Source organism: Ursus americanus, chromosome 19, assembly GCF_024610735.1.
Source record: "Ursus americanus isolate L20-20 chromosome 19, mUrsAme1.1.p, whole genome shotgun sequence".
NCBI classification, from domain to species: Eukaryota; Metazoa; Chordata; class Mammalia; order Carnivora; family Ursidae; genus Ursus; species Ursus americanus.
Window position 1 is genome coordinate 2,301,497 of NC_142145.1, and position 20,223 is coordinate 2,321,719.

Below are 20,223 nucleotides of genomic sequence, written 5' to 3' on the forward strand. Positions count from 1 at the left end.
CATTACCTCTTTTCTTAAAATTGAAGAATTAACGCATACACGTGTTTGTAAATAAATTTGCTGCAGCCTGTAGGTGGCGAATACTCCTGACCGTATTTATCGGTCCCGATTCCTTACTCTGTGAACGCCCCGAATTATCAATGGAACTCAACTAAACTTACCTTTCTGTAGAGGCATAAAACTAGGGAGCACTTCTGTTTTTGAAATCAAATTTAGAAATAATCTTTACTAGACCTAGAGCTTTCCTAAATGGATCAAAGTACTTTTCTTAAAACCAAGTGGACTTGAATTAAAATGACATAAATCTTTGTGAGCTGAGAAGTTGCAGCCTGGCTAAGCGCCCCCCCGCCCCCCCCCCGTGGGTTTACGTCGGGTCCACACGGACCGAAACCGCACAGGCGAGCGCTGACCACACGGACAGGCTGCTCACACGTGAGTGCAGTTGGTGGACGGCGGGGTGTCGGCTCGACTTCTGTTTTCTTTTGCGTCGTGAAGCGGGGCTGCGTTGCGAACGCGGCACTTGAACACCTGCTTGTAGGCCTTCCTAAAGTTCTCCGAGAGGAAAGCGTATATGATGGGATTCACCGAGGAATTGCTGTACGCCAGGCAGTGGGCTGCGATTCGGAAGAGGAAGGAGGCGGGGGTCAGCGGGAAAACCCCAAACTCAGCCCAGAGATTGATGACGTGGTGCGGCAGCCAGGATATCCCAAAAACCACGACCACTACCAGAACCGTCTGCGCGGTCTAGAAGGAGAAGGAGACAAGAGGAAACGCGTCAGTTACAACAGGAGAAGAATCCGGAGCTTGAAACACGCTCTAAGCTCAGTTATGTGTGTTGCCATGGAGTCAGACAGACACTAAATCTGCTTTTCGTGTCGGCCGTGACTTCACAAAATGCTGTTGTCCCAGACTTGTCTGGGACGTGCTGGAGTCACTTCATCATGTATGTGAGACGCATGTGCATTACGGGAAGTATACTCTGGATGCTGGGAATACAAACGTGCAGAGATTGGACACTGTGACCTTGAAACCCACCAAGCTCTGAGCAGAGCCCACGCCGAGACTGTGTCACCCGAGAGGCAGCTCAGGTGAGCGCCCGAACCCTCTCCGCACGGCGGCCTCAACACACCGCGTATTTCTGTGTTTCTCCTGGTTAAACTCTGGCAGGTGAAAGACCCCCCCCCCACCCCGCCACTGATGCATTCCAGACAGACAGCTCCGTTTCCGTCTGGGGGCCAACGAGCCCCATTTTTTGGTTTGCATACAACCCTTCCCTTGCTGCCCCTAAATCAGAGGCAGGACCCACGTGTTTCCCTTGAGATTTGGGCCAAGCAGGGGATGGAAGAAAGCCGTGCCTGATTATGGACCTCAACACAGGAGCAGGCTGCCCTCCAGCTTCCCATCCGCAGCCGGCTTTGTGTGCTGCTCCCCTAATATTTTTTAAACTAAAATACAACACAATCAGCTCCCTCCTTCCTTGAAAGGTTGCCCCCCCTGCAACATGGTGGCTCAGGAGCCAAGCGGGGTCCTGACTGCTGATGGTCACAGCGGCACCGCAGCAGCGGTGGGTGACTGCTGCTGGTGTGCAGGACATAGACCCCATCGGGATCACGGGGCCGGGACGAGAGCGCTGAGATTTAGAATGGGCAGATAGGTGCCTGGTGTTCCAGAGCCAAACGCCAACTTAGAGCAGGAAGCCGGGTCACGCAATCCCAAACCCATGTTATGGACACTCAGACGCAGGGAGAGGGCAGCCTGCAAAGTGTGCATAATCACCACCAGCCCCATCATCGCTCTGCGCCGCTCCCCGGGCTGCCGGGAAGGCAGGGCGTCAGGACACTTGGGCGGGCAATCAAAGCCCCAGAAGACAGTGGTCACCTGGCCCCCAACAGAACGATGCACGGACGTGTCCCCAGCCCCCTGCACTCGGCTGCTCCAGCAGCCAGGTCACCACCATCAGGGAAGGGAATCTGGAGGACGTGAGAGGTGCATGCCTGGAGCCCCTTGCCTGAATCTGAGAATCTTCTCTCTCAGATTAAGCCCCTGTTGCTTGGATTCGTGGAGTGGAAACACGGATGTCTGAAACACCGGTCACAAGCACCCACCCCAGATGGGGAAGTGTAAGGACACACCTTTCCCTGACCTCCCCGCCAGAGCTTTCCTTCCCACACAGAGCAAATCCCGACCAACTGGAATGGATGGACAAGGGGAAGGAGGGTTGGGAGGACGGACAGAAGAAGGTTTAAGAGCACAGGGACGCTCCTTCTCCTGCCCTCACCTGGAGCGAGGGCAGGACGCAGGAGGTGAACGGGCTGCCTCGCGCCCTGCCCTGCGGCCCCCTCCACCGGCCTCAGGAATGAGAACCTCACCGCAGACGCCCACCACCCAGGAGGGCAGCCGTGAGCCTCCCACGGCCACAGGACCAGCGCGGGCAGCGAACCCACATGCGGCGCGTGTCCGCCAGAGCCGTGGGCTGGAAGGCAGGCACTCTGCAACCAGGTGGAGGCACGCGCTGCAGGAGCGGATTTCAGGCAAGCCCAGGGCAGACGCATCAGGAGGGCAGGAGCTGACAGGACGGCTCACCATTGCAAGGCGCCAGGGACTGTGCGGAAGCCCGGGACTCACGTCAGCCATAACCTAGCTGTGCAGCCTTAGAGAAATGACATAACCTCCCTGGGCCTCGACACGGTGCCCCAGTGAAATGATTCTGAGCGTGCCTCATCATTCAAACACTTACGACGACTCGGGTAAAATCTGACAACAGGTTTTTTACAGGGTGGCAGGATTACATTAAAAGCTGCTCACTGCATGACGCAGAAAGTAAACAAGAAGTCTGCTCACATGTATTAACAGATTGTCTGCTATCAACCCTCTTATCCATTAGTGTATGAGAGATTCCATTCCCAGATGATTTAATCAAAAACGATCGAGACACAATTATACCTACAAATAGAACAGAACACATCGTCTTCTCTTTCTAAGACAACGAGGACATCTCTCTACTTCACCAAAATACCCTCTGGATATCCCATTTCATTGCTTCTTTCTGGAAGTTTCTACTAAGTGCCAAGCTTAGGACAGAAACAGACCCTAGCAGCTTATTGATAAGATCCATAATGTACCACAGTCCGTAGGGCGAAGGTCACATGCGTGACTACGGTGTATTTTAAATGTATGTATGTTTGGAGCTCATTCCAAATTTACCTTTGAATTTTTAGTGATTCCCCCTGATCTTGTCAGAGCCACGAACAAGGCTCTTTTCTTGGTCTCCCCATCGTGTTGAATACGACAGGATTACAATTCACAATAGATATCGGGAAAGGCTACTTACTGTCCCGTACCTAAACTCGATCAGGTATTTAAGGCTTTCCCCAAGAACAAAAGACAATGCGCGTCCGCGCTGACTGCTCTCCAGGATCTCCCTGCTCACCGACCATCTCGGCCCCGCAGAGCTGAGGCCCTCTTAGCCGGCCTCCGCGTCAGCGCCCCACTCCCGGGCTTGGGCACTCGGTCCCGCAGGCTTCCTGCCGACTCCCGTCAGCCTCAGCAGCAGTTAGGCAAATGTCCAGGTGTCGTCGGAGACAGGTGTTTGTCTTCTTCTGTCTCTCTCCCTCCCAGGCCCTGCTGAGGGGCCATGTGGTTGAGGCCACACGGCAGAACGGCAGCCTCCATCACGGCCCAAGGCGTTCCACTCTCAACACGGACGACCAGTGCCGACAACACCATCTCTACCGTAAAGAGCTGGTCAGAATAACGCGCCGGACAAGCCCAGACCCGAGACTCATGGATCTCCGTGTGCCCGTCATTACCCAGGACGCTGTTTGTTCAAACTCAACCCCCTGGGCCTCCCCGCCCACAGCACGGGGCAGTTGATAAGGTTGTTAGGTACTTACCCAGGAGGGTCTTTCCAAGAACCTACTTTCTGAGAAGCTCCGTGGTGTTTGAAGAACCACAGGTGAATCCATAAAAGCCACAAAAGAAGCAAATAATCTTCCCCATCTCAAATTAAAGGCAATGCTGTTCCCTCGGCGTTGACAGCCCCCAAGGCCGCACCTGCCCTTTGCCTCGGAGAGACGGGGCGAGCTCCTTGCTCTCTGTTTGAAATGTCAGCACGTGATGGGAGAACTCCCCTCTGTGGAGAAGGAAGCTGATCGCTTTCAATTCCTTACATGATGTTTTTTTCATTTCTTCGAGTACCACGGCCTTAGTCAGAGACGGGTTATACCCAGTTTATTTGTGACTTCCCTTGTTTGTCCATGTAGTGCATCGAACCCCAACATTAACTTTTGATACAGAAAAAGGCATCCTTTAAAGTTACACACAAAAAACTCTATACTAACTTACTACCCTTGAGACTGGGTGCGCTATAACCTTGTTGGTTTTTTTTCTCTTTCTACTGACAGTATCTGAAAAATATTAATCTCTCTTCCTCCTGTGAGATGTTCTTCCTCAAAGTCATCCGAGACATCTGTTCTTTCTTCAAAGAATCTTCCTCACAATATGTCTAATGGAGCTTGGCTGGGAAGAAAACAGTAGCTGAAAAAAGAGAATGATGAAAACATTTCCTAAATGTATAAATGACAGTGAAAAAGCTTGCCGAGCTCCTTCAAGCTGGGGTTGGGGGCTGGGGGGCAGCTGCTGAAAGAAGCCAGGTGGACAGGTGTCAAGGAAGCCTCTAATCTCCCCTCCGAGGTGCCCATCGGACGTGCTCCAGCCGGCCCAGCAGTCAGTCTTCCGGAGACGAGCTCGGAGTGGTGTTCCCGTATCCACTCAGCCTCGTGCCAGGAAACCCTTCCTCGTGTGCCGCAGAGCTTTACATCAACCACGGGGCTCCGCACTACTGTTACGAGTATTTCTACCGTGCAGGTCACGCTCCTCCAAACATGCGGAGTGACTGCTGAGTGTGTCAGTCGCGAAGGGCCTCACTCCCCACCCCGAGACCATCGTGCACCTGCACGCGAGGATGGAGACAGCGGGAGCACGGAGCTCTACCCCCACCGCGAAGCCGCACTGCAAACCAGTGCAGCTGGGCTGAGCGGACACGAGCGTCTGTCTCAGGCAGATCCCTGTCCCCAGGGACGGGGCGTACGAAGCACCAGCTCTCCATGCGCTGAGACCTGCAGGAAGGTCTCTGCCTCCAGGCTTCTGGCAGACCTCTCTCCCCTCTCCTCCTCCGCCTCCCCACCCTTTTCCTTCTTCCTACCGCTCCCTGCACCTCCCCGCTACCTCCTGCTCAGACCTGGCACGCACACCCCTGCCAGCTCCACACCTTATTTGTTCTCTACAAACAAGGAGGCAATTAAAGGTATCAAAGGAGAGCCGACATCTGTTCAGGGACTGTTAAGGGTCAGAGGCTCTGAGAGCGGACGAGAAAATCTCCTTCCCAACTCCAAACGCTGAATCGTCTCCTGTGATACGAGTTACATTGACACATGTGCATATGGTGCGTACACATACATGTGTAGATGAAATAAACGTGCATATACGTATGTGTGTACACACGTGTGCATATATACACAGGCATATCGCATATAATTAGAATATACACGTGTGCACATACACGCACATGCATATACACACATCTATTTTGTGTACACATGCATACACACATATGTACGCTGACATATATAATCTATAACTATATAATATATACATACGTATATAATATATACATGCACATATATACACATATTTACATGTACTCACATACGTTTTACATAAATGCAGAAAATACACACATACACACACACACGCACGTATTTCACCTACAGCACACATAACACACACACACATATATGCATATACACACGTACATGTACGTACACCCCCACACACGTACGTATCTATAAAACCGAACACAGAAGCTGTTAAATTAATCTGTAGAGATTTCCACCGTAGAGCAGAAGCTTTTCTAATTATTTCTTACAAGATCTATTTTCATTCTTTTCATCGCTTTGCTCTTCGAGGGGACTTCCGCCATCTCTCTGTAACACCTCAGAAATACAGAGACTCACAGGAGCCACAGCCCACAAATAAGAGGCAGCCAATGGTAAGGAAGTGCCTGACTCCTTCCTTGGGGAAGCGTGAATCTTGTGCGTGGGTAATAAGCACTTGGCATGGCCCAGTGGCATGAGCTGGGCGGGAGCTCGGCGGGCCAGGTCCTTCCACAGACGCTCCGTGGGCCCCCCCCCCCCCCCCCCGCCCCGGCTCATCTGTCCGTCCCACTGTAGAGCTGGCTGCCGCAGGGAACGCCAGCCCCTTCCAGTCCCATGGGTCAGCTCGTTCCTGGAGGGCGGGGGCTCCATAAATAACTCTCCCAGGGGAAACGACAATCTTTAATTATTTGTAATGAATCATTTTCTTGGAGACAAGTGGCTCAGAGGACCAACTAAAAGGCAGACCAAAAAAAAAAAAAAAAAGGAAATACTCCAGGATAACAACATCGCTGAAAACAGAAGGGAAAGACTGGCTTTAGCCCTGACTCTACTCCTACAAGGGAACGCTCTGTTGGCTGCTTACAGGGATCCAGAAATGTAAAATAAAACCTACATAACTGTTGAGATGTAAGGACAGGTCAGTGAGTGGAAGAGGGAAGACAGTCTGGTTATTTACGTTGCACCTTTTATTTTTCGGTGGTTATCACGACACCCCAGGACCGTACTGGGAACGCAGGCTACACGGCACCCTTTTCATCCAGCTCCTACCACTTCTTCTTATCGAGTCTGAGAAAGGATTTGTTTTCAGCCATATTACACACAAGGCAAGTCAGGAAGAGCTGTGCTTTAAGTAGGACTTTTAAAAATAAATGTGATTAAACTTTAAGTTCTGCCAGTGATGTATCCTCGATCATCATACATATTTAGAAGCGCAAACACGTTACTTTGCGATAACTCACATTTGTGGGTAAAATGGCTATAACCTCCTCCCGAAACATCTTGTCCAACACTCTTACTCTACTTTCTAAAGTCAGAGATTCTATAGGTATCGTTAAGAGTTAGATTAATCCTGATTTGCAACATGGTTTTTTCCTCAAAATGTGAACTGTAATAAATACCAGGATGTTAGATGCTTTAATATGACCCAGGGGAAGCTTGCTTAAATCAGGATTCACGGGATGAGAAAGACAATTAAAAGTGGGTAGAAGTCCCCTCGGGTCCCTCCCCCATCTCCCCTGAGGACCCGCGTCAGCAGAAGTCCAGGAGGAAGAGAGGACAATGCATCCGATCTGGGGGCTTAAGAAAGAGATTAAAGTAACATTCTCCGAAAAGACAGTTAAGCCAGAGCCTCTTGGACTCACATCAGCGATGGTAAACACACAATAAAATGGTTTTGTGCAAATTAGGATGTCAGCAACTCTACCCTCTGTCCCAGCCAACCTAGAACACACCTCCCAAAGCGAATCCAAAAAGCTGCCTGTTTCCTCACCGCTCCAAGCCTGGATCTAAGTTTTCAGGCAGCATCTGGGCACCTGTGATGCCCTCAGCAGCTGACCTTCCATCCCTGCCCTGTGCCTCGCCGTCAGAGGTTCACTTCAAATGTCTGTACCAAGGAACCGAAACGTCACAGGCAGTGGGTGGATATCAGGATACTTAGGAATAAAAACAGCCTACCGTGACACGCGGGGACACACGTGTGACTATTACCTTTCTCTTCGACGCTTCCGACTTCTTTGACACGTTCTTCAACTTTTTATGCAAATGGTTCAGGACCTGGAAAACACAGACTAATGAAACCGTTTGCCTCGTGCCCACAGTTCCTTGTCTGATTTGCACTGACGATTCTTGACGTTCTGACCTGGTAATCACATCACTTATAAAATCATTCGAAGTGAAAGGCACATAAGGTGCGACAAAACGATGAGTACTGCCCGCCGACTGCAACTATTTCTCTGCTATTCAGGAGAACCCAGGGACAGTCTGTGCTCAAGGCATCTGTCCGCAGAGTTCTGCGGTGTGTGGCTCTGGGGTTTTGTCCAGAAAGTGCCACACTGCTACCCATATACGAGTCCTTACGGGTCTACCTTCTACCTCGGTTTCCCCAAGATTCCACATTTTAACAATCACCAGGTCCCTGCTGTATGTCGGGCGCGATGCTAACTCCTAGAAGTGTGGAGAAACTAGAGAATTCCTTCCAGTCCCACCCAACGGGGAAAGAAAGACAGCGAGCAAATCAAGATGACGTAAGCAGCTCGTTCTTGCGTGCGGCCAACGTTTGCTTCGACTCACTCTTCTGTTTTCCTGTCGTGGGCTCCTTCCAGCAAATTCCCACCCACCTGCTTTCCTTGAGTTCTTCATTCTAATTCTACCCCCTGTGCCATGCGTGGAGGCTCGCATGTGGGAGACTCAGCCTCTCCAGGGATTTATAGACAGTTTAGCAAGGTTTTACAATTAACATCCCTGCCAGAGGATCTCCTGAGAGATGCTGGCTTCGGTCATTAGAGGAACTATTTTTGCCCTCTCTTGCCAGTGTAATACTCAGGAGAAACGACGTGAAACATTTGGGTTCTATGTAGGAATTTACAACAGAGCCAACCCTGCAGACTCATAATGGGATTCATTTTTATAAACCATCTGAGTGAACATCGAAGGAAAAATTAGCCTCTGGATGACTAAGGGCTTCGTAGCTTGCCCAGTGAAGCTCTGAGAGGACTAGAAACCACGTTCCAGATACTTTGTTTCCCTCCAGCACCTCAGCATGGAAATAGTGCGATCAATTTGGACTTACAGTTAAGCCTGCTTCACTCAGCTCGATGCAGGACTTCTGGAGTGATCAGTTAAACCCTAATTAAGAAACTACAGGATTTATTTACCAAATTCATGAGCTCCAAGCAAGTTAAGCAGACATCACTGGGGTGTGAATTTCTGGCTCCAGATTCGCAGCCCTGCTGGACTACTTCTCACTCCCACAGTGGTTTAGCATTATCTCCAACAACACAGGTCTTTCACGTGGCACGGTAGCATTTAGGATTGCTCTCAACACACTGATGATAGATTAGTTCACCGTTCTGCCAATAGAAATTGGGGGTCCCAATTTGTAAAAGAAAATCAGAAGAGATTTTGCAGGATCTTGTCTGGAGAGGACAGGCGCAGTGACTTTCTTTGCTGGCAGCCTTCCCAGCAAGACCACAGGAGGACACTGGTCATTGAGGACAAGGGACAAGAAGAGAGAACAGAGGGTAGGCAGCAAAACAAAATCAGAAAGGACACCTGGAGAGGAGGCCAAACAGAAAAGTCGAATGTTATCTGCTTCACAGTGCTGCCTAAGGGTCTGTTCACTCCTCAACAAACTCACGAATCACATCTCAGGGCCTTCAAGCCACCTGTGGAATGTTGTTGAGTGGTCAGTGGAGAAAATACCCAAGTATAGTATTCTTTGCTGTTTCCCTTCAGTAACCCATATATGAGCACACATTGATGTATTATAATGCATATATTGATATATATATATTTGATGAGGTCTTGTCATCAAAGGTATCATGATGGGTTGTAATTGCAATTCTTTCAAGGATGATGAGGTCATGATGGTATCACTCCGTGGTTCTATACACTTAGGAGTGTATGTAGGAGGAATACATTCAAACCTGAGCCAAGGTCACCTTGGGCATCTGATGTCTCTGGGAATGTGAGAGACTTTGGCGGGTGGGCACATCCTATCAGATGGAATATGGTCCTGAACAAGAATTCCCTCCAAGGGAAGAGAGGGAGGGGCCAGCCCGATGCAAAAGGGAGCTTCACAAGCACACGCCCGCCTGGGCATTCTGACTGTTTCTAAGGGACCGTCTGGCACACTGTTTTACACAAAGTCATGAGGTTTGGAGAGTAGAAGGCAATACTCGAATGCAATTCCTTTGTTGAGTTAAAAAAAAAAAGGAAAAAATGTAATCTCAGGTGACTTTTCAGCCATTTGTGTTTTTTTCATGGCGGCCATCGGTCTTGGGCCTTGGAGAATCAGCTAGTCCTGAACCTCACATTCAAGAAGAAGAATCGTTAGCTGGCCAGCGTTTCTTAATGATGGAGGCAAAGAAAAGCAGCTGGGAAGGAACACCTAAGCTCTTCTGCAGGCCCTGGAGTGACTCTGCAAATATTACCTTGAATTTAAAAGAAATGACCAGTTATGCTTAAAAGCAAACTATCTCCATGTAAAAAGTATCCCAAAGATCATGTATTTGTTGAATGTTTTACAATTATTTTGAAACTGGGCCCTATGTGTGACTTTCATAAATTCTTAGGTGACAGAAGTGTAGACTACTTTTTCCTAAAAGTTTGCCTTTTCATTTTCCTCAAGAAGACCTAGAGACTTCTGGGAAGTGAAAGAAGAGTATGTTTTAGCTCTGCTTTAGGTGATTATGAATTCACCACCAAATCTTCTAAAAACACTTCTAGTCCTGAGCTTCATGCCCCCAAGGTCTTCCCTCAGCGACTGGAACCTCTGCCTTAGAACCCTTCCTGAACCATCCACCACCTTCATAATCCGGGTCCGTTGCTTTGCTCCTCCCAAACCCTTTTCCGGATGCTCCCCCCACAGGCTTGTGCAGACCCAGCAAGACAGTTGTTCATGTCTGTCGATGCACCGGGAGAACCACGTTTGTTTTTCCTTTCACATTTGAAGGAGGCTAAGTGAATAAACCGGCCGTTCTGCAAAGAGCTAAGCTACAACTGTCTTCCAAATGCCCGATCCTGCCTATCTCCTCTGTGTTTCTTTACATACAACCCTTTGCTGCAGGCCATTCCTTCAGATAATACCCAAAAATATTACTGTTCAAGCAGACGTAACTCTAGATAGATGCTATGGAGCAGGGGAAAACAGAAACCAGGGGCTTCGAGTAAAGCCTTTTGCTGGGAAAAATACTTTATGAATTGAATGTAAGTACTGCTCTCTGTGATCTGGTTACTCATGGCCCTAGAGTCACAGCGTTATCAGAAACAGAATGAGAGACAGAAAAAAATGAAAATAAAATGCTGGGAATTCCACAAGTTGGCTACAGAGATATTTTCCTCATGGTGTCGGTACTCAAGGTTGGGGAGTTGGGCTTTAACCCCACGCATCACTATCCAGTGATTAAGCATATATTTTTACTGAAACACAAACAAGTGTATCCAAAAAGTTGAAGACTGTTCGATCAGTATGACGTTGTCAAAACCCCGAGTTATTAATGAGAGAGGAGGCGACTTTGCTGAGGTCTGCCAAGCTTTGTGAAGGGAGGGTGGGAGCAATTTTCCTGCTAAGGGGGAGGGGTAGCTGGTCCAGACAGGTCAGTAACTGCACTGCTGAGGAGAGTGAGGGATTTAGGCCTCAATTAGCTCATGTCCTCTGCACAACCCTTCTAAACAGAATTGAAACCCTTCCACCCAAAGTGCTCTGGAGACTCAGGCCAAGATGATGTGAAGAAATATTCTTTTAGCACTCAGGTTTACCAAGCTTAAGCTTCTGTAAAATACAGTTCCAAGCGCTGTCGCCAGGAGCCGGGGCTTCGCAGAGCTGGAAGGGGACCTGCGCGACCACCGGGAGCCCCAGGCGAGCGCGGGGGAGGGGGCGCGCTCACCGCGGCTCTGCAGTTGGTCACGCAGATTGGATCGCGCAGGTGCTGGGTGAGAGTGGCTAAAACTGCGGGATTCCTCTGCTGAGAGCCCGGTGCTCTCAGGGTCAAACTCAGGATCCAGGGCTGTGGTGGCGGGAGTCCCAGGGGAGGCGGGACCTCTGGGAAGTGACCTGCAAACTTTCCCCAGCGGCTCCCAGACTCCAAGTAACTTTCTCGCACACCCTCTCTCACACCTTCCACCGGGAGAGGGCAAAGGGCAGTGGGGACGTTCCCATCCCGGAACAGCCCAGAAAACTGGAGCAGGTGAGGGCAAAGGGGGTCCTAGAGGGGCCCGGGACACAGGAGCTACCCGAGGCCCCGAGCCCGCCGCCCGCCCTGTCCCTGCCCGCGCCCCGTGCGCCCACCTTGGCATAGCAGAAGCAAATGAGCAGAAGAGGCAGCAGGTAGCCGAAGACGAAGGTGCACACCACATAGGCCTTCTTGTGGCCCTGGTTGGGCCACTGCTCCCAGCAGAAGGTCTGGTTTCTGACTTCCCAGTGGAAGAGGCGGTGGTGGTAGGCCACGGGCGAGGCCATGGCGATGGACAGCGCCCAGATGAAGCCCACGCCCAGCAGCGCGTTGCGGGACACCCGCAGGGAGGAGGAGCGCCGCGAGTGCACGATGGCCACGTAGCGGTCCACCGACATCGCGGCCAGGGTGAAGATGCTGACCAGCATGGAGACAGTGAAGAAGTAGTGGGTGAACCTGCAGATGAAGGCGCCCAGCACCCAGGTGGGCAGCGCGTACACCGTGGCCTGGAAGGGGATGCAGAAAAGCAGGTAGGCCAGATCGGCGATGCTCAGGTTGAGGATGAACAGGTTGGTGGTGCTGCGCGGCTTGCCGGGCTTGCTGCGCGCCAGCACCGTGATCACCAGGCTGTTGCCCAGCACGCCAAACGCGAAGATCAGGCCGAACAGCGCCAGAGTGATGAAGTTCTCGACGCCGATGCCGAAGAGAGGCCTGGGCTCCGACGCGGGGGGTTCGGGCCCGCTCCCGTTCCCCTCGCTGAGGTTCCCCGCTGCCAGCTCCATGGCCCGCGGGCGCCCTGGCGCCCTGGCGACGGTTCCTGCTGAGGAAGAAGGCTCGGAGGACGCCGGGGGTCCCGACCCTAAGCGCGCAGAGGGCGAGTTTCGGATCCTGAGGCTCCGCGATGGGCACGCACCCTGCGGCTGAGCCTACTGGCACCGTCTGTGTGCGAGGCCGCCTGCGAGGAGCCCCAATCGGGATCTTCACGGGCGGGGGTTGGCAGTCCTGAGAGCGCGAGGTTTCCTCTGCGCGGCCGCCAAGCCCAGGAGGAGGGACCCGCCAGTGCACTGCAGAGGGGCAGAGACCCCTCTGCGCCTGCCTTACCGGTTCCTGGTCCCTGCTGGCCCTCTCCCACGTTCCGGGAGTGGCTTTGGGCTGCACCTGTTGCTCTGAGCCGCTCCCTTCCCGCGTCGCTCCCGGGGAACAGCCAGCGCGCAGCAGCGCACGGCCAGTTCGCGGAGAGGGCTACCCGCGCCTCCACGCCAGCGGCGCCTTGTCTCCCTCCCAATTTTTGCAGGGATTCCAAGTGATCAACAGGGCAAGCGCTTTCTCTGCGCTTTCCCGAAGGCTGGCAGAGGGGGTGCTCCGGGGCCTCTCTGTTGCAACTGAGAAGTAGAAAACACAGCCGGCTGAAATCCGCGCCCCTGGGGGCCTCTCCTGTCCCCCCCCCCCCCGGAAGTCACAGCGCTCACAGAACTGCAGGAGTCCTAAAGGGATGGTCGCCGCCCACCTCCTCCCAGGAATCAGGCGCGTGCGCTCGCCTCTGCAAGGTGCGGACCTGCGTGGGTCCGGCGAAGGCGGCAGCTGCGGGTGCAGCAGGGCCGGGCGGCCAAGCCGAGCCGATCGCGCTCCAGCACGCGCGGGGCGGGGAGGCGGCGGGGTGCGCAGCCTCCCGCTCTGCTAGCGCTGCGCATCTTTCTGGCTCCTGGGGTGGCTGTCCCTGAGAGCACTCCCTGCCCCAGGAATAAACCCCAGGGATTAAACCCCCAGAAATCAGCTATTGGCCCTGCAACCTGGAGTTCTGTAAAATCCCTAATCCCACGCCCACCCTTCCCACCGCTAGGGAGGAAATAAGCAGGAAAAAACATGAATGACCTGTTTGAGTTTTCATTCTAAACGTCACCAATATTAAAGGTGTCGTGTTCACATCATCCAACTTTAGATCAGTTTTGCTCTGTGGCTCTCATGTGAGTGACATAAACAGAAGTACTGACATGACATATTTGTGAGATGGAAAGAACATGTTTAGTATTTCATTCCTGTTGTCAAATGTGGATACACCAAGAAACTGAGCGGAGGACAGCGGTGAGTAAGCATCGTCCTGGTTTGTAATCTTGCTAGTTCCCAACTAGAGAGCTGAAATGGGTTCATTTATTTGCAGCGTTGATATGAGGTGTCTCTATTCACTTCAAGATCCACGTATGTTTCCAGCACTCTCCAAATGATGACTGAGAGTCCATTATGTGCCAGACACAGTCAGGTCACTGAAGGACGAAGGACGACGAGTGGGTGCGGTGCGCCCTGTGGGTGTGACACAAAGATTACTTGGAGAACAGGGCAAGTGCAGACACAAGGCTGAGCCTTGGGGAGTGGGGGAAGCAGGCGGCAGGGAATTCCACAGGGAATTCAGCTCTCATTCTGCCTCACCTGCTCTCTCTGGATTTTGAGGAAGTTCCAGGAAGATGTTGAGGCAGTTCTCTGAACACCCACCATAGAGCAAGTACTTCACCTGTATTCACTCTGTCTTCTGATGCCCACACACGTTTCCCAGAGGACAAAGTTGAGTTTAAGTAACTTTTGTAGCAGAGTATCTTGCTAAGTCAAGAAGGGTCTTACCTTCCCTGGAAGGTGCCTCCAAACCTTGTCCATCCATTGCTTTTCTCCCCAAGGGGTTCTCCGACCTACACATTCACGGGATCCTGCGTTGGGCAGCTCTGTTTCATTGGAAGTAATTTGTAATCAGATTTGGGAAAGAGATGTTTTTAATTATTATGAACTATTTTCAACATGGAACAAGTAAGATGAAATTATATTGAATACCCATGTGCCCACCATCCAGCTTAGAATAATAAAAAATATCATCAACAGACTTGGAACCGCTTTTTTCGACTTTGCAAATCACAACCTCCACCCCGCCATCTCCAGGTAATCGAAATGTCTTGTCTGTTAGTCACTTCTTTACGTATTTATGGCATAGACATAGGTTCTTCAATAATATACAATGAGTTTTTGGTTTATTTTAACATTATATGGTTGGTATGATAACACGGATTTTTGCCTTAGGCTGTGAATTGTCTTTTATTGCTCTAGACACACCAACGGTCTTTGCTACTTATTCATCTGCTGTATTTTTTGCAATCTTCCCACGTCCTGTGATTTAGGGGGTATCTGTTAGAAACAGCACATAACTGGATTATTTAAAAACCCAATTTGGCAATCTCTATTTTTTAACTAGTGAGTTTAGTCTCTTTACTTTCATTGGTACGACTGATCTAGGCGGACTTATTTTTTGTATCGTTTCCATGCCTCTGCTTCTCCCCCTTGTTTTGACAGCTTTTGGATCGCATTTTAACCTGATTTTCCCCCCATCTTAAAATGGGGGGAGGAATATGATCCATTTTCATTCTTTTGCTGGTTACCCTTGTGCGTCTGCTACACTCCAGGACCAATTCAGGGTCTGGAGCTAGAGCAATGAACAAAGCCAAGCCCCTTCTTTCATGGATTTTAGGTCTTATTATGGAGACAGGACATTTAAAAAGAAACAAAACCATACTATGCCGTGTGGCAAATACTCTGAGGGAGAAGAAAACAGGACAAGCGAAAAAGAGCGATTGGAGGGTGGAATCATAGAGCGTAATCAGGAGGTCTGTCTTCGAGAAGCTGACATACTGGTGGGAACTGGGAGGAGGTAAAGCAGAAAGCCTGTGTCTCACTCACTGCAGGACCCATAACAAATGCTCTAGACGCGGTAACTTACAAACAACCGACGTTTATTTCTCAGCTGTGGAAGCCGCAGTCCGAGAGCAAACTGCCTGCAGATCTGGCGTCTGGTGAGGGCCTGCTTCGGTTCACAGCCAGCACCTTCTCACTGTGCCCTCAGGGCAGAAGGGGCATGGGTGCTCTGTGGGGCCTCTTATAAGGGCCCCGATCACATTCATGGGGCCCCACCTTCATGAACTAATCACCTCCCAAAGGGCCCACCCCTTACCGTCATCACTTTGGGGGTGAGGTTTCAATATGTGAGTTTTGGGGGGACACCAACATTCAGTCAATAGCACCTTTGGAAAACTGCATGTAGAACATTCTAATGAGAAAGACCAGCCTTCAGACAGCAACACGCTTGTCTTGTTGGAGGAGCAAGGAGGCCTGCACTGCTAGGGTGTCAGTAGCTAGGGAGATTTCTAGGTTGTGAGCTCAGAAGAGATCGGGTGGGGCAAGGGGTGGGTGATGCTGGACGTGGCAGGCGAGGACAGAACTTGGCTTCTACCCGAGCGTGATGAAACCACTAGGGCATTTCAACCTGTGTTTTGGAAAGATTACTCTGCTGTTTAGAACAGGCCATAAGAAGAGCAAAGGAAAGAGAAGGAAGACCAGCCAGAAAACTTGCAGGAATGTAGACGACAGAAAATACCAGGGTGGTGTGAAGACGGGAAAGAGAGAAAATGACAGGGAGTGAAAAAGAGAGGGAGAGAGAGGGAGGGAGAGGGAGGGAAAGAGGGAGAGGGGGAAAGAGGGGGAGAGAGAGGGAAAGATGCCTCCCAGGGCTTGAGCCTGGCAGCCTGCATGGGGCCACCATTTACTGGACAGAGACAAAGAGTAGACAAGGTGTGTCTGGGGTTGGGGGGAACTCATTCCACCAATGACTGGAATATTGACAATTAACAGAAGTTCAAAGTAACCACTCTTATTATCCTCCTTCCACACAAGACAAGGTCTCAGAACATCTTTCTAACTCTGGCCACCCTTTATTGTTCTGCCTGGTTCTCCTGTCCAGTGTCAGTCACTGGACGCCCCCCCCCCCCATTAGGCACGATGGCCATTGTCATACCACACAGCAATGCTTATTTCCTTCACTCTCCTGTGTGCATCTTAGGCCTCTTGGGAGATTATTTTCCTCCTTCTTGAGAATATATTTCAAATTCCCCTTGAGCGAGGGCCAACGGTAAGATGTGCTCATCGTTCCTGGAGCTGTGTTTTGCTGGCCCTGTCACTGAATGGCAGTGGGTCGGTGGACAGCCCTGGTGTCTCAGCCCATGGAAGATTTCATTCCACCTCCGTGTGGCTTTTGTTTTTGCTCTTGAGAATTCAGCTGCTTTGGTTTTTGTCGCTCTTCTGTGGACAATTTCACTTTTTTCTCAGTTTGTGACACCTTCTTATAGTTGGTATTTTATCATTTCTCTTGGATGTCAGCGACGGTTGTCATCGTTCCTCCTTCTTGGGGCTTGTTGAATTTCTGAGGGTGGGGATTCACATGCTTCACCAATTTTGGAAAATTCTCGGCCATTAGCTTGTAAATATTGTCTCTTTTTTATTCAAAGATTATATTCTGAAAATTCCCGCTTCTGAACTCCTGGCAGCCTGAGTGTGCTGTTCAGTCTTTCCACGGAGCCCCTTTCCTGTGGCCTGTGGCTTGTGCCATTGGTTGTTCCTGTGTTTGGTCTCACCCCTTAGATCTCCGCGTGGCAAGGATGTGTCTGTGGGAATTTCACGGCACCTGAGTTAAAAGTACTTTCTTACGAGGGGCAGCTGGGTGGCTCAGTCGTTAGGCGTCTGCCTTCGGCTCAGGGCGTGATCCCAGAGTCCTGGGATCGAGTCCCGCATCAGGCTCCTCTGCTGGGAGCCTGCTTCTTCCTCTCCCACTCCCCCTGCTTATGCTGCCTCTCTCGCTGGCTGTCTCTCTCTGTCAAATAAATAAAATCTTAAAAAAAAAAAAAGAGTACTTTCTTACGAAGTGTTGTTGTTTGCTTCTGCCATTCATCCCCATGGCTCCATCAACTCAGAACTTTTTACATGAATATCTCAGCTTATTGAGTCTCAGGACATGTGAATATGAATTCGACTCCAAAGCTTCTATGAGGGAGGTAACGTGGCATAAATTCTCAGAGAATCCTTTTTCTCTACCCAGTTCTGAAGCTGGTACAGAGTCTTCTAGAGGCTGTATTTTGGTCGTTGTTTGCTTGCTTGCCATCACCCTGCTGGAAGATAACACCCCTGCCGTTCCTGGGTGCCTGTGCGTGCTTGCTTCCGAAGGCGGGATGAGTCCCAGCCAGGGGCGATTTCGTGCCCTCCGCACAGGTGGCCCATCCCAGAAAAGGGGCTGCTTCAGGAGGCTGTCTCCTGGACAAGCTCACGTGGGGCAGAACTTCAGCTGAGCCCAACCAACATATCACCTGAGCAAGAGATAAACCTTGGTGGCTGTGAGCGGCTGGTTGCCGCAGCCTGACCCAGCAAAGGCTGACCGACGTGTGCCTCGGGCAGGAGAGATTGCAGAGCTCACGGAAGGTGCGGCCCTGCAAGGATCCTGGGGTTTGCAGGGGTCCCAGTTCCAATTCTCCATCTTGTTTGAATCCAAGACCTTGTCTATCCAGCGGAAATTAAATAACAACAGCAAACCTACAGGTTTTCACCTAAGAGTCCTCTCCCCGAGTCCAGGCTCACGTAAGATGGCACTTCTCAGCCCCAAGCTCCTGGGCAGAGCCGTACGATGAGTTACGTCCAGTTAAATAGGAAAGGAAGAGACGTGTCACGTCCAGGCCAGCACAGGGAGAAGCCCACACTTGGTGTCCGTGTTCTCTCCCCTGCCTGTGATGGTGAAGGATGCCAGCTGCCGGGGGCCAGCCACAGAGGGGAGCCGGCTGGATCCCGAGTCACGGACGGGAAAGTCACCCCGAGCAGCAACGCCCTTTATGGGGCTGAAATATCTCCGTGTCCTGTATCAAACCCCCGTGGATTTTGGAATCGGTTTCTTCTATTACCGAGATCTCATTGCCAGGTAACGTTATGTTCGTCTCCGGTGTACGACACAATGATTCAACATGTGTAGCAGAATGGCTTGTTTACTGCAGCAAGCAGGGCCTGTCCTCAGCAGCTCCCCCGAGTCTCGGTTCCGGAGCGGGGCAAAGCCCTCGTGCTGGAATGGCTTCAGCATCGCCTGCCTCGACGACACTCACCTCCTCTGTTTTTGGACCCTAGGAAATTTCCCATTCCATTGAAAGCTTATTTATGGGCTCTAGTTGCTTTAAAAACAAAAAAACAAAAAACAAAGCTAGTAAGTCTCTTCAGTATAGAGTCCATGATACTGATAGAAAATTATGTCTGAAAACTGATTTTTAAAGTGAACTTTAATGCCGTATGCATAATAAATATATGAGGGGACAGAAAATTAGAAAAATGCCCCTGGAGAAAGAAAGTGAAAAGTTTCATGGAAACATGAAGAAACAAACAAAATTTCCCATATCCATGTGCATACTATTCTATGTTCCCTTGTTATAGGGAATGTCTAGAATTTAATACGTATTTCCATGGATTTTCACTGTTTGTCTTATGTAATCAAGGGACACCCTGAAAAATACCGGGGGATTGAATTTCTGAGCAATGGAGAGAATCATCCCTTGGGGGTCTGCACAGCAGGACATGAAGGCAGGCGTGAGGACCCGGCTGTGGGGTCTGCAGGAGGCGTGAGGACCCGGCTGTGGGGTCTGCAAGAGGCTGTGGGGACCCGGCTGTGGGGTCTGCAGGAGGCGTGCAGACCCGGCTGTGGGGTCTGCAGGAGGCTGTGAGGACCTGGCTGTGGGGTCTGCAGGAGACTGTGGGCTTATCTCCTACAACAGGGGCTCCGTTGCCCTCCCTGCTTGCACACCGCCGCACTGGGTTCCTACCCAGCTGCCAGCTGGGCACGAGCCCCACACAGGGCCCCCCATTCACCACTAACTCCACAGCATCCCGGCCTGCTGCTGGCGGGTGGCTCCCGCGGCATTAGCTCCCTTCCTGCGACTCGCCGTGTTTCTCCATAATTGTGCGCCTTTGTCCAGCTCTCTGAATATCATTTCTCCTTTTGTTCCCCAGGGGAAATTCTCGCTCGTTGTTCACGGCCTGGCTACCATGCTCCCTCATTTCGGGAGTCCTTTTGGCTTTCCCTGTTCGGGCGGGTCACCCCTCCTGCTAGAATCACAGAAACCCTGCCTGTTAGCGCTCTCAAATCACTCAGCACAATGCGTAGTAATTTTGTGTCGAGGGCTTACGTTTCCCAGGCTGAAAACCCGAGTCTTCTCTGGGTAAATATTCAGGTCAGTTCCAGACAATTCCCTCTGTCCTCCATGGAGTTACTCTCAGCTTCTGGAAGGTTCCAGTATCGGCTCCACATCATTCTCCTTCTGCTAGGAGGCATCCATTGTCCCCCTGTGGCCACTGCAGAAGCCTCTAGAACACGGTCACTGCCCTCCTCTGCCCTGGACACTCTTTCTGCTCACACCGTGGGCATCCTCAGGACGGCTTCTATTTGGGGGGCTGGGATCCGGCCGGGGAAACCTGCTCCCCCCCTCCGTCCCCAGACCCAGGAGGGCCATGCACTGCTCCCCCTGATCTCCCCCTGCAGCCCACACTCTGCGCTGTGAGAGTCA

The 20,223-nt window shown here is 51.1% G+C and overlaps 1 protein-coding gene across 1 annotated transcript; it reads right to left on the minus strand.

Moving 5' to 3' along the window:
* Positions 1-426: 426 nt before the first annotated feature.
* Positions 427-12,609, minus strand: GALR1 (galanin receptor 1). Its single transcript, XM_045790374.2, has 3 exons — positions 11,944-12,609; positions 7,644-7,709; positions 427-744 (listed from the first exon to the last, which is right to left on the minus strand). The coding sequence occupies exons 1-3, from the start codon at positions 12,607-12,609 to the stop codon at positions 427-429; spliced, it is 1,050 nt and encodes a 349-aa protein (XP_045646330.1).
* Positions 12,610-20,223: the final 7,614 nt, after the last annotated feature.